At 42.6% G+C, this 16,342-nt stretch overlaps 1 protein-coding gene across 1 annotated transcript; it reads right to left on the bottom strand.

Annotated features, from left to right (window-relative positions):
* Window positions 1–5,062: 5,062 nt before the first annotated feature.
* Window positions 5,063–5,674, bottom strand: LOC139454984 (uncharacterized). The gene has a single exon (XM_071236575.1). The coding sequence runs from the start codon at window positions 5,672–5,674 to the stop codon at window positions 5,063–5,065; it is 612 nt and encodes a 203-aa protein (XP_071092676.1).
* Window positions 5,675–16,342: the final 10,668 nt, after the last annotated feature.

Raw genomic sequence — 16,342 nt, forward strand, 5'->3', positions numbered from 1 at the left:
GATTAACACGCGCCACATAATATCCGTGAAGTTGTCATGAGAAGCGACACGGTTTTCACGTGCAAGGTGATGAGCACGAGCAGATGGAGAAGCCATTCAGCAGATGGATCGGCTGATGAGGATCTGATTAAGACACAACTTTGGATTGAGACAGCAGCTCTCAGAAATCGCAAGCATTCCATGCCCTGTCCGCCAAAGGAACAGCGATAGTTGTGAATATCTCCGACCGTTGCCGGACATTACCGAAGGTAATGTGATGACATCACGTTCAACAGATACCGAAATCTATGTTTGGTTTGAAGCCGAGATATGCGAGTAACGATGCAGTGGTGGCGATGTTTCCTGAATGTGACGTAATGACGTCACGTTCGGGCAATACCGTGTGAGCGAAGCTTTGATTTAAAAAAAAGTGTGCGGTAATCGGATCTACGAACGCACGACCGAGCTTTAGTAAAGGGTGGGGGTATTTTGAGCCTTTTCGCGGATGAATTGAGATGAAAATATTTCCGATTGTTTCCTGGATGACTTGGAGACAGCTATTTCTAACATTGCAATCGTTTCTGATCAAAGTAAAATTGGCTCGTGAACGTAGACAGAGACATATAGAATTGTTAGTGCTTAGAGGAAATTCAAAGTCTTGGAACCGACAATGTGTTATTTGTGGACCATAAATTAGGATACACCTTGACCTGTATGTCCAAAGAACGGAGTTTAGTCTGAACTTTTTCAACTCACTGGTTGAGGATTTCAGTAATCAGCCTGTAATATGGATGGCCTGCTTTTTATATAAAAAGTTTAATTGAGGTCATTGAATTCACAATGCAATATTACGGAACGTCCACCAATCTCAAGCTGAAGGCGTAATGATGATGATATAAACCACTTTTAAAACGTACAGAAGCTACCTTTCCAATTACCCAGTCAAAGAATCAGTTTCTATTCACATTCAAATTTACATTCTCAACTTCCTGTGAAGTATATGTTACAGGAAATATGAATAATATGGAAAAGAGTCTTTTATCTTTTATTTAAAATTTTACTTTGATTTCCTAACCACTCTTAGGACCGCTCGGAAGGCGGGAGGTCGGGGGTTCGATCCCTGTACGCGTCAGACCAAAACACGTTAAAAGATAGTAAATGCCTGGAGGCTATTAAGGGGTTAAAACAAGAACTGGTCAGTATACTGTGTCTGGGTTGGGTATTCATGTTAAACTGCGGCATGGTATCTCAGTGAACTAGCACTATAAAATCGGCGTTTCTCCGGACTAGTACGAGCAAATAAGTAACAAATAAGGCAATGATCGTGAACGCAGCGTTAAACTCCATTTCACCTTACGTCACCTAACCACTCCAAACTATATACACAATTAGCCCTATTGATATTCTGGTACACTACAAGCAGGCGAACAAAATGATAAAAGCAGGTTATAACATACATTTGATTCCAGTTAATATTAAAGTAATTGGAAAGCTTTGAAGGAAATTAGAACATTCGGAGAGGGATAGAATATCCTTGTTTGCAATACATACTACATGAAAAACAGGGACATGATGTAATCATGTGCTTTCATTTCAGGGAATTGTGTAGAAACAAGTGATCTCTATTTTAGCGAATATGTATAATTCCTAAAACTTCTGTATATTTTTAGTATGTGTGTGAATAATAAATTACACAAACTTGTGTCAGGAATTATTATATCTGTGTTACACATGACTGTCTTCTAGTTCAGTCACACCTAATACGAGGGGTCATAGCCGTCCCCAAATCTGAGAATATTGTACCAGGGTGTACCCATTGAACACCCACGACGAACAGATAACCAAAGAAATATTGACACACGTAGGCACACAGATGAAAAAATTGACACATGTGCTGACAGATTTCATCAATGATAACTACGGAGAACATTCGGCCTGATCCGATGAGGTGTCACATTATTGTTGCACTTTTGTTGGTGTAAGAAAAAAAAGGTCTATATCATTTTCCGCCTGAACAGAGTTTTTCTTATTTTCATCCGGTTTTGTCTCAAACTGATCATAAACATCCAATGGGCTACGGACACTACAAAATGCGATTTAACACTGAAGAAATATAAAAAGGCTCTTGCAATGGATAGTTTATTCAACAAAAGAATTAGGGCAGGTATGTGTTCTATTTGACTGGGCACAATAGGGCCTATTTCAAAGTAAATATCATTTTTTCCTGACTGAGAAAACAGACGAAACATGATTGAAAATGATGTAAATAAACCGAAAGTAGCAGTTTCTCTTCTGAAAATACCAGGTAATCAATATCAAGTACGTTTTATCAAATCCTTTCCAAAATCCAAAACTAGATAGTTGTACATGACAAACTTGCAAACAGATAAAAGCAAGGATAAATATCTAGGCAACCGACTCACATGCCCTGTATTGCAAATTGTCGTAAGAGGCCACTGAGGGGATCAGGAGGTCAGGTTCGCTGATTTGGTTGATGCATGTCATCGTATCCCAATTGCGTGAATCGATGCTCATGATGGTAATCACTGGATGGTCTTGTTCAGTCTCGATTAATTACATACCGCCGTCATATAGCTGAAATATTGCTGAGTGCGGAGTTAAACAACAAACAAATCAAAATCATTTTTGCAAAATGTCTAATCAGTGAATAGACAACTGCAATAAAATTTAAACTAATCTTAATGTCAAATAGACAACTTTTTTTCTTTGGCAACTACTCGATAAAAAGCAAAATCTAACACTCTGGGGCTACGGACACTACATATTGTCAAATGTCCCAAATACTCAAAACCAACTGAATAGAGAAAAGGAAAAAGTCAGATTAGTGTAGGTTTACATATTACATGAAAGAGAAGTTACTGACTTCACGTACTCTACAGGGCTACGGACATTTGTTTTCCTGTGCCACAGTTGTCTATGCTAGGTAATTCAAACAACTCCAGCAGAGGTTAGTAGCTTGGGATAACCTGTAAAATATATTAAAGCACAAACAGTCAGCTGTTGTTTGGTACTTAAATAGCCATAGGACTACGGACAAAACAAAACTTATACAGAAAGTAGCAACGTTTGATCCTCACCTGCTTACATGACCAAGATCATACCTGTTAATCATACCATTTTTCATAAAGTTGGTATTCAGAATATTGGAAAAAACAACAAAACAACAATTTTTAAACACAATTTATTGACACATGAGTAGTATATAATTGTATTAAAATCCAAGAAATTATAACAAGCATGCCTTTTTTTGTGAGGAAGTGTCAACTTGTCAAATTTTCAGATACAGTATTGAGATATACCTTGAAGACTGCTACTCCTGTATGCTGATATAGTAACATATAATGCATTTTAGAATCCTAACAAATCAAGCTTCATCCAAGTTAGTGAAAAATTAGGCTGCAAAATATAACGAAGAAAATTCACATGTTTTGCCATGGCAAAAACATCTAATACCAAATGGAAAGCTGAACGTAAATAATGTCACGTCAAGACAGAACAACTGCAAAATAAAAAAGTACGTATGACTTTTCATCCTGTAAGTAATCATATAGGTCCTTATAAGCTTGTCTAGAAAATAATACCCCTGATTGTGACAAGACCGATTATGTAAGTATAATTTATTTCGATAAAGGTACATTCAAATCAAATATAATAACAATAAGATCAATATAAAATAAATATATAAACTGGTTTTGACCCTAAATGCACATACTTAATTCATATTCCTTACAAAAGGACATCTTTATGAAAGTTTTACTCATTGTCAAAATGTTTGCGCGTTCAAATCGCTAGAAGCGATAATTCTTTTCTCTTACGTATTACTAAGGACATATCGTTGTCAAGTTAAGTGTCTCCTTCAAGTCGATGATAGGAAAGATTACTGTCTCCCCTGAGTGGTCCCATTACCGGATGTGACGTCATTTGATGTAAAATGATTGACGTAAGTTTGTTGAAATGCACACCTTACACCATCACCGCTGAAAGTAAGATCTCGAGTAGATGAAATGATATCTATGAAATGTATTGATAGCAGTATCCATGTGTTACGTTTTGAGTAGACACGATTGGGCAAAACAAACATGACCCGATGTATTGTTGAACTATGCTGCGGGGTTACGCCGCTGCCCGTGGTCCATCAGTTGAATAACATCTGGAGTGAGTGAGGGAAACAACGGAATTAATGCTGGGGTTGCGAGAGTTGTATCGGCGAGGCATGTCAGCCATTGAGTCCGTACAGACAAACCACTGTCAGAAACGATCGACACTAATCGTACACAGCAGCCATTGTGGACATAAAATCTCCATTTTGGTAGGTGAGTTCGACAGGTATGCGGAAACGGGGATCTATTCAGATCCAGGGCTCCCATAGAAAAGTGAGAGAATGAATGAGATAAATTCGTTTTGTCAGCATTTCCACATGGTGAGTTAGAGTTGGTGAAAAACCTGAATTCGTTAAAGGATTAGGCGTTCACCATTTTGGGTATGGTGTTGATAGAACCATGAGTCTTTATCAGGGCGAATGTGGAATACAATAAGATGTTACTCCCTTGGGTACTGGCAGGACTGTCTGTGTTGAATACCTAACACCATGACTCCTTGACGGACTGACACCATGACTCCTTGACTGACTGACACCATGACTCCTTGACTACCTGGCACTATGCCTCCTTGACTACCTGACACCATGCCTTCTTGACTGACTGACACCATGCCTCGTTGACTTCATGACACCATGCCTCCTGGACTGACTGATACCATGCCTCCTTGACTGACTGACACCATGCCTCGTTGACTTCATGACACCATGCCTCCTGGACTGACTGACACCATGACTCCTTGACTACCTAACTTCATGCCTCCTTGACTGACTGACACCATGCCTCCTTGACTACTTGACACCATGTCTCCTTGACTACCTGGCACCATGCCTCCTTGACTACCTGACACCATGACTCATTGACTACCTGACACCATGACTCCTTGACTACCTGACACCATACCTCCTTGACTTACTGACACCATGCCTCCTTGACTGACTGACTGACGCCATGACTCCTTGACTTCATGACACCATGCCTCCTTGACTACCTGACACCATGACTCCTTGACTGACTGACACCATCCCTCCTTGACTGATTGACACCATAACTCCTTGACTGACTGACACCATGCCTTCTTGACTGACTGACACAATGCCTCCTTGACTACCTGACATCATGACTCCTTGACTACCTGACACCATGTCTCTTTGACTGCCTGACACCATGCATCCTTGACTACCTGACACCATGACTCCTTGACTGACTGACACCATGACTCCTTGACTACCTGACCCCATGACTCCTTGACTACCTGACACCATGATTCCTTGACCACCTGGCACCATGCCTCCTTGACTATCTGACACCATGCCTCCTTGACTGACTGACACTATGCATCCTTGACTACCTGGCACCATGCCTCCTTGACTACCTGATACCATGACTCCTTGACTACCTGACACCATGACTCCTTGACAACCTGACACTATGACTCCTTGACTATCTGACACCATGCCTCCTTGACTTCCTGACACCATGCCTCCTTGACTACCTGACACCATGCCTCCTTGACAACATGACACTATGCCTCCTTGACTGACTGACACCATGTCTCCTTGACTATCTGGCACCATGACTCCTTGACTACCCTCACACCATGCCTCCTTGACTGACTGACACCATAATTCCTTGACTACCTGACACAATGATTCATTGACTGACTGACACCAGAACCACTTGACTGACTGATATAATGATTCCTTGAACTGACTGACACCATGACTCCTTGACTACCTGACACCATGTCTCCTTGACTACCTGGCACCATGCCTCCTTGACTACCTGACACCATGACTCATTGACTACCTGACATCATGACTCCTTGACTACCTGACACCATACCTCCTTGACTGACTGACACCATGCCTCCTTGACTGACTGACTGACGCCATGCCTCCTTGACTTCATGATACCATGCCTCCTTGACTACCTGACACCATGACTCCTTGACTGACTGACACCATCCCTCCTTGACTGATTGACACCATAACTCCTTGACTGACTGACACCATGCCTTCTTGACTGACTGACACAATGCCTCCTTGACTACCTGACATCATGACTCCTTGACTACCTGACACCATGACTCTTTGACTGCCTGACACCATGCATCCTTGACTACCTGACACCATACCTCCTTGACTAACTGACACCATGCCTCCTTGACTGACTGACTGACGCCATGCCTCCTTGACTTCATGACACCATGCCTCCTTGACCACCTGGCACCATGCCTCCTTGACTATCTGACACCATGCCTCCTTGACTGACTGACACCATGCATCCTTGACTACCTGGCACCATGACTCCTTGACAACCTGACACCATGACTCCTTGACTATCTGACACCATGCCTCCTTGACTTCCTGACACCATGCCTCCTTGACTACCTGACACCACGCCTCCTTGACAACATGACACTATGCCTCCTTGACTGACTGACACCATGTCTCCTTGACTATCTGGCACCATGACTCCTTGACTACCCTCACACCATGCCTCCTTGACTGACTGACACCATAATTCCTTGACTACCTGACACAATGATTCATTGACTGACTGACACCAGAACCACTTGACTGACTGATATAATGATTCCTTGAACTGACTGACACCATGACTCCTTGGACTAACACCTTGACTCCTTGAACTGACTGACATCATGCCTCCTTGACTACCCTCACGCTATGACTACCTGGCACCATAACGCCACGACTACCTGATACCATGGCGCCCTGACCATCTGATACCATAGCTCACTGACAACTTGACTCAGTCATCAGTGGCAACTTGACTACCTGACACCGTGACTCGTTGACTAGATCAAACCATGACACATTGACTGCCTGACACCACAACATCCCGACTACCTGACACCATAGTTTCTTGACTGACGACACCATCTCCTTGAGGGTCTAACGCGATAGCTCTGACACCATGATTCCGTGACTGACTGACCTCCTTGACTACCCACACACAGTGACTCCGGGACTACCTCACAGCATGACTCCTTGAACTGACTAATACTATGACTCATTGACTACCCTCACGCTATGACCCCTTGACGACCATCACACCATGATTCCTTGAACTGGCTGACACCACGACTCCTTGAACTGACTGACACTATGACTCCTTGATGACCCACACGCTGTGACTCCTTGTACTGACTGACGACATGAATCCTTGACTACCCTCACGCTATGACCCCTTGACTACCCTCACACCGTGACTCCTTGAGCTGACTGACACCTTGACTCCTGGAACTGACTGACAACATGACTCCTTGACTACCCACGCACCATGACTCCTTGAACTGACTGACAACATGACTCCTTGACTACCCACGCACCATGACTCCTTGAACTGACTGACACCATGACTCCTTGACTACCCACGCACCATGACTCCTTGAACTGGCTGACACCGTGACTCCTTGACTACCCACGCACCATGACTCCTTGAACTGACTGACACCGTGACTCCTTGACTACCCACGCACCATGACTCCTTGAACTGGCTGACACCGTGACTCCTTGATCTGACCGACATCGTGACTCCTTGACTACCCTCACGCTATGACCCCTTGACGACCCTCACAGCATGACTCCTTGATCCGACTGACACCCTGACTCCTTAACTACCCACGCACCATACCTTCTTGACTACCATCACACCATGACTCCTTGAACTGACTGACACCTTGACTCCTGGAACTGACTGACACAATGATTCCTTGACTGACTGACAACAGAACCCCTTGACTGACTAACAGCATGATTCCGTGAACTGACTGACACAATGATTCCTTGGACTGACTGACAATCACTGGGACAATCCCCCATACCACTCCTTGACTATCCTCACACGATGACTCCTTGACTACCCTCACACCATGACCCCTTGACGACCCTCACAGCATGAGTCCTTGAATTGGCTGACACCATGACTCCTTGATCTGACTGACAACATGACTCCTTGACTACCCACGCACCATGACTCCTTGAACTGGCTGACGCCGTGACTCCTTGATCTGACCGACATCATGACCCCTTGACGACCCTCACACCATGACTTCTTGAACTGACTGACACCATGACTCCTTGACTACCCTCACGCTATGACCCCTTGACGACCCTCACTCCATGACTTCTTGAACTGACTGACACCATGACTCCTTGACTACCCTCACGCTATGACCCCTTGACGACCCTCACTCCATGACTTCTTGAACTGACTGACACCATGACTCCTTGACTACCCTCACGCTATGACCCCTTGACGACCCACGCACCATGACTCCTTGAACTGACTGACACCATGACTCCTTGAACTGGATGACACCATGACTCCTTGATCTGACTGACAAAATGACTCCTTGACTACCCACGCACCATGACTCCTTGGTCTGACTGACAACATGACCCCTTCACGACCCTCACAGCATGCCTCCTTGAACTGGCTGACTTCGTGACTCCTTGATCTGACTAACACCATGACTTCTTGACTACCCACGCACCATACCTTCTTGACTACCCTCACACCGTGACTCCTTGAGCTGACTGACACCACGACGCCTTGACTGAATGACACCAGACACTCCTTGACTGCCTGACACAAGAACTCCTTGACTGTTTGACACAAGATCTCCTTGACTGACTGACTGCCACAAGATCTCCCTGACTGACTGACACAAGAACTCCTTGACTGACTTACACAAGATCTCCTTGACTGACTGACAGCGGAACTCCTTGACTGTTTGACACAAGAGCTCCTTGACTGACTGAAACAAGAGCTCCTTGACTGACTGACAGCGGAACTCCTTGACTGACTAACACCAGAACTCCATGACTGATCACGACACACTGACTACTTGACCACCTCACATCACGACACACTGACTACTTGACCACATCACACCACGACACACTGACTACTTGACCACCTCACATCACGACACACTGACTACTTGACCACCTCACATCACGACAAAGGGCCGTTCGGTAGCCTAGTGGTTAAAGCGTTCGCTCGTCACGCCGAAGACCCGGGTAGATTCCCGACATGGGTACAATGTGTGAAGCCCATTTCTGGTGACCACCGCCATGATATTGCTGGAATATTGCTAAAAGCGGCGTAAAACCATACTCACTCACTCACATCACGACACACTGACTACTTTACAACCTCACATCACGGCCAAATGACTACTTGACCACCTCACATCACGACACACTGACTACTTGACCACCTCACATCACCTGACACAATTCTTCCAAGATGTTATAGCACCCCGTCTTACTACAATACCCAGCACCCACTCCCCACGTCAGCTCCCTGGCAGATAGCTGACATTCCATGTGTACATCTACATGGCGACTGCTATTCTGTAATCATGTCCGACCATCTCCTAGATCGCATTCCACGGTGGAGTCTCCAGTCAAGAGTTTGGCTGGAAGCTACCTCCCCAACAGTTCACGCCATATCGAAACACTTTCGTGTCGTCTGCTCCGACGAGGTGTAGCGGGCCTCTGTGTCGCCACCGTGTCGTCCACGACGTGCCCTCGGGCGGGTTTAGATGGTAGCCCGTCATTGTCAATCTGAGCGTAATCAGTGAAAAGTGACACGAGCGAGCTAATACTCCCTCGCCCTTCTACCTACCTCATGCGCCAGCTTCATCGAGATGGGGGGTAGCTTCAAGTATGATGCCAGCGCCTCGGCGCCATATCACCCAAACTTGTTATAGCAGATCAACTTCTTCAGGTTTGGTGCAGACTCGTGCACACGATACACCAGGTTTCTACCCTCAATTATGACACCAGCTTTCGCCGTGGATCAGCATCGTCGCGCCTCTCGTCTTTACTACTTACTTGAGTGTTCGCAAAGAATCCCCCGAAAGATAGCCGTGTAAACGTCCTGTGAAAGACGAGCCCACATCATAAAGTTATATTTAAGACTTATGGAGATAGTGCCACTGGAATATTTACGGCAGTGTTGGTAAGAAGATGCTTGTAAGATGGTGTTACTATATTAGTTAATAGCTTGATGTAAATAGCTCGATGATTCAAACAAATATTCTAGGGATTGAATTGAGGACAACATATCGGTGTATGGATTGGGGTTGTTTGTGATAACTTTCATATTATAAATATTTTTTTTTACGTTTAGTTTCTTGATTACTTTACAGGTATGAGATTCACGCTTAGTTGAGTAGGCTTTTTCAGATACTTTTATATCGACCCTGCAAATCGTTAGCTCTACTGCTCAACAATGATTAAATGAAGGAAGTAATTTTAGACTGTCTTCAAAATGGCGATTTTTACACAGGAAAATGATATTGGTGACTGTGGTGTGATGCAGGTCAGAATGATATATATGTCTAAGATGGTATTAGTGACTGTGGTGTAGTGTCAGGTCAGAATGATATAGATGTCTAAGATGGTATTGGTGACTGTGGTGTAATGGAGGTCAGTGTGATAGAGATGTCTAAGACGGTATTAGTGACTGTGGTGTAGTGTCAGGTCAGAATGATATAGATGTCTAAGATGCTATTAGTGAGTGGTGTAATGCAGGTCAGGGTGATATAGATGTCTAAGATGGCATTGGTGAGTGATGCGTAATGTCAGGTCAGAATGATATAGATGTCTAAGATCGTGTTGGTGACTGTGGTGTAATGCTTCTTGTTAGTCATTTCAGTGGTCGGTCAAAGTTTGCGAAAGGTCGTTCTGACGTGACCCGTATTGGAATGTCCTCAGATCTTTGTTTAGCGACAGCGAGAACTAAGTTCTGGTTTTAATGAGATTGCTCCATACGCAACCCATGGGGAATCTGGTTGGAACTGGTACCCAGGAATCTGTGCTGGTCGTGAGCGAGAGGTGACCTGTTGGGTCGGGCAGTCATGCTGGTGACTTGGTGGATAGCTTGTCAACATACCTCTGACAGTGCGAATTTTTGGTGGATTGTCTGTTCAGGAGCTTTTTTTTACAGGTTAATAAATACTAGCTGTCGAAAAGTGCATCTTTGGTTGAGAATAAATGTTTTTGAACATTTCCAAAAATTGCATGAGCTGTTGAGTGAGTGATTTTGGTCGACTGGACGATTGGTCAAACATTTGTTGTATATGGCTTGGCATAGTCTAAATAAATCTCCCAATGACGATTTGCGGGAGTCTTATCATAGTTGCGCCTGGGCCAGTTCTGCTAATGTAGCAGCGTCCAGCCTTTGACAACGATGTACACATCTTCCAATCATGGCCCAGACGTGCTGTATGGGGGAAAGGTCAGGACTACTTGCATTCTGGTGATGTTTCCCTGCTGGAGGTAGTTGTCTTTAAGGACGACATGGACAGAACTTTTGGAGCCAGTATGTTGTCTCGGTTTGACTGTCCAGTCACCCTTCCGTGGACAATATGCAGTGGCGTTCTGGGATCCCTCCCAATATCATTATAGACTTATCACCCAATCTGTCATCATTAACATTTTGTGTCTGCGGGAAGCTATTCCAAAGTCTGCAATCACAGACTGAGACACTCTAAACACATTGGCTGCCCGTGGCTGAGTTGTACGAGTTTGTATCATACCAGTAGCCCACAGGCGTTGATCACATTGTTGACAACGTATTCCCAATCTGAGAACAAAAACTACGATAGAGCAAGATTAGAGAGCTTACTTTTACTGTGGATAATCTAAATCAACATTACCCAAACCTCTGAGTGATTTGAACATCTTTGACAAAAGTTTTGAACTCAAGATTGAACCCCCAAAGGTCCATGTGCAATGTTTCATGTGTGTAGGGGCGTTAGGATTTGTTTTCTGGCAATTACCAAAGTTGATCCTTCCTCTGACGACCGATTGTAACATATATGTTTCATGGTCCTGAAATGCTAAAGTGATCAAAAACAGGCAGATAGCTTACAACATTTACAAAAGCGAAAAAAGAAGCTTCTAGTGTAAATTGGTTTCAATTTGGAGTGTTTCAGATCTGACGATATATGTTCAGATTGGTCAGTGGATCAATGTAACAATATCTGTCTCTGGGGGGTGGGCAGAATACAACAAGGACCGGTTGGCCCGGAATCTGTATATTGTGTCTGTAGGGTATTCATGTAAAACTGCGGCATGGCGTCTCGGTCATCTAGCACCATACCACCAATATTTGTACGCGTGTATACCCAAAAGGGTGATATAGATGCCAAAGATGGTATTGGCGACTGTGGTGTAATGTCAGGTCTGATTGATATAAATGTCTAATTTGGTGTTGTCGACTGTGGCGTAATGTCAGATCAGGGTGATATAGATGTCTAAGATGGTATTGGCGACCGTGGTGTAATGTCAGGTCTGAATGATGTAGATTTCTAAGATTGTATTGGTGACTGTGGTGTAGTGTTAGGTCACAATGATATTGATGTCTGTGATGGTATTGGCGACTGTGGTGTAATGTCAAGTCAGGGTGATATAGATGTCTAAAATGGTATTGGCGACTGTGGTGAAATGCATGTCAGAATGATATTGATGTCTAAGATGGTATTGGTGACTGTGGTGTGATGTCAGGTCAGGGTGATATAGATGTCTTAGATGGCATTGGTGACTGTGATGACACTGGAGATGAGCTGAAGGTTAATGATGAGATGACATTGTACACGAAGATAGTATTGATGATGGAGAATATAATACAGATGAGGATTTTATTAATGACTGACGTGACGTAGATGAGAATGGAATTGATGACTAAAATGGCATTATAGATGAGGATGGTATTGACTCAGATGGAATAATGGCATTAAAGACGGAAATGACATAAAAGACGATGTTTGTGTTAACGACGGCGATGGCATTACAGATAAGGATGGTATTGCTGAATGAAGTGACAGGGTAAATGAAGATGGCACTGATGACTGCAGTGGTGTTATCGACGATGGTATTGATGACGGAAGTGTTCTTGTCGATGCTGATGACATAAAAAAGAAGATGACATTGTTGTCAAGTATGGCTTTTTGTGAAGAAAAAACAACGACACCCATGAAGAGTATTCAGACTGAATTACGAATAAGGGTGGGCTGGGCAAAAAAATAGGACTATAAGATAAACATAAAAAGTTATAATTCTGAAAGTAGAAAGAGTGAGTGGGTGAGTTGGGTTTAACGCCGCTTTTAACAGTATTCCAGTCATATCACGGCTTATCAGCTTAATGTGGGAGGAAAGCCCGAAGTGATGCAGGTCTCGGACGTTTACCACTTCAGTGAAACCCACGAGCACGGGTATGGTGCTGACAAACCTAGAAAAATAATCGGGGCGAACCGGGATTCGAACCCACAATCATAGGTTTCTGGGGTGCCCAAAAGGTAGAAAACACCGTACTAGCGTGTACACAAGTAACATAGGGGTGGCGTGTTTTTATAAATATAATGCCATATTGCTCTGTCGACGGATATACTTGATGACAATTAAAATTATTTCAACACCACGAAGGGTGGAGACACATTGAGCTCAGTGAATTATTGGAAATCGAACTCAGGTCTTCGTTAAAAGGAGTGAACTCCCACCCACCCTTGCTCTGTAGAGAAAATTAAATCATTGAACAACCATTAAAACGAATATAGCTCGATAAATAGTTATTGACGAAGATGCACCATTAGGGAAAAACTGAATATAAAAATCATTACATTTTATATTATACAACTTTCTATTCCTTTTTTTACAAAATCGGATATGCCATTCAATATAAATAACATGTATTAAAAGAATTAAATTCCCTTGAGTGTCCTTAGAAGTATCTCGTTATATTTGTGGAATTACGTGTTCAAATTCGACATACAGTCGCCATGTGACACAAAAATAAGTCTAGTCCTGTAAAACAAACCTTTGAAGTAGTTCACTCAACCCAAATGAAATTCGCCTAGATGCACTAGGCAAGTCTCTCATGGCAATTTGTGAGGAGAATGATCAAGTAGGTCCCTCGTTACTCGAAACACACGAAAACGGGAGAAAAATAAAAAGGTAAGCGCCGATCACAATACGTTGTACATATATATTCTTTCAAGTTCAAAGGTACATAATAAAATCCTTAACAATAAATTATCTGTGATATGATTATGTTTAATAGCATCAATCGCTCAGTCTGGTCACGCGTCATCTTAGATGAATGTGTGATGTCTTGTCACAACATGACGCCATTCTTTTCAGTACTTCAAAGGGAAAGCTATCAATAATACAAATATGATTCAGTAGAGTACGATCAGTTAGGAAGAACTTTTGAAGCACGTGATATCTGTGCGTGTGGGTGACGCGAATGAATCCTAAATGTTTAGGTGTAAATTATTATTATTGACATTAGAAAATCAGTAAGCTTTTTTTTTGTCACAGGTCTAGAACAAATAGCGGACAAAAAACTTTTGTTTACTGTCGTTTAAGTGTAATTGTTTTCTACAATAGTGATGCAACAGATAACCGGATCAAGCGTTGTTGTCTTTCTTTTAGTCTATATTGTGAATTGCAAAAACTATTAACGATACATGATCAAATGACAGGTCAATACCTCAAGCTGGTCCATATCGTGTCTTTGTTTCTGCATACGGTGACACGTCATAGTAAATTGCAGCACAAGAACCTGCAATACATGTCTGAAACATGAACTGAAACCAGTTTTAGTCAATCACGAATGTTTTGTCATACATTCTGTGAAACTATAAGATATCATATGTGGCTAGTCATGTATATAAAATCATAGATTAGAATAAGATGTATTAAGACATATACCTACACAATGTTTAATATTAAGTTTGGAAGTTCTTTAAACAAACACACACGAAGTTCTTTAAACTAACACACACGCATGCACACACGCACATACATGGTTTCTCAGTTGAAGATAAGTTTAAGAAACAAATCTGGCATACATTACCTCACATCGTCACAACGTCATAACGCCTTAACGTAGATCACCATACATGTTACAATGAATCAAAAAGTGGACCTCAGTCTCTACTGAGACTGAAAGGTGAAGTTCAATCCTGGAGGGGGGCAGGGGGGCGACTGTACCTCATTGTTCAATGTTAATGGGGAGACTGCCACTGCGTAAAAGTGACAAATAGTGTTCTATGGATAAAATTTGATAAGACATCTGGCTCAGGCACTAGATCCTGTATCCTGTAGTGCCTGTATCTCGAATGCGTTCCTGCATAAGGAGTACTATGTAAAGGGTACAGACTATATATACACAAACACTTACTTTTACTGTATTTACAAACACTTACTTTTTTAGCAAATTGTGATATGGTGGGTGCTTTCCCTTTTTGAGACATGCCTTCCCTTTTCGTGAACACCTGATGTCATCACTGATTTTCAGTGATCCATTCAATGGAATCTGTTTCTGCAGATAATAAGGGACTAATTTTCCACTTGGGATGACGAAGTTTTATAATTCCGTCATGAGGTGAAATGAAATGATAGGACACACTAAATCCCACTGCTAATACATTATTATGTATATATTATGATTTCTGACATATGTATGACACGTTATATAACAAGCACTACATCCATACGTTGTGTGTAACATTGTCGCCTCCTGCATGAGGCCAAGCCATATGATGTAAACTGTCTTTAAAGTGGGACATCAAAAGTCAAATCAGTTTTCAAACTTTATCATGTGTCTTTACATGGGAGTCTTTTATGAATGGACACTAACCATTTGGCTTATACATTATCCTTTTCACAATGGACCCTGTAATTATAACAAAGTTGTCCTTTTAGAATGACATTTTGAATACAATGTCCTTATATATGTTATTTGCGGATGGACATTTATCATATACGTGACCTTCAAGAATGGTTACTCTGAGAATGTGTGTGATAATTGTTTAACACTGCACTCAGCAATATTCTAATCATATGACGGCGGCCTGTATCTTGGAATGTGGACAAGACAATCCAGTGATTGCAATCATGAGCTACGATTCACCCTATTGTGTGTTGTTTTAATGCGACCACCGCCAAATATACGCACACTGAAACATACGTCGCAAATAAGTAAAGTTATCGTTGTTCGACACACGTAGAGAAATGCTATGAGAGTGATAATGCAGATTGTTATACTTGCATATGGAATTCGAATTACTGAAATCTTTTTGCCATGACACCAACAAGCCCCGCTTGCATAGATACGTCCATGTACAGGTGTATGACATGGTCCACCATGTCCACATACAATCATATACTCGGCTGTTGAGCAGACAAGACTCAGTGTGG

The sequence above is a fragment of the Haliotis cracherodii genome, unplaced genomic scaffold (genome assembly GCF_022045235.1).
Source record: "Haliotis cracherodii isolate W230 unplaced genomic scaffold, xgHalCrac1.p SCAF_11, whole genome shotgun sequence".
Lineage (NCBI taxonomy): Eukaryota > Metazoa > Mollusca > Gastropoda > Lepetellida > Haliotidae > Haliotis > Haliotis cracherodii.

Bases quoted from the DNA above. Each gene is read 5' to 3' on its own strand.
- LOC139454984 (XM_071236575.1), bottom strand. From the start codon at position 5,674: ATGGTGCCAGATAGTCAAGGAGACATGGTGTCAGTCAGTCAAGGAGGC.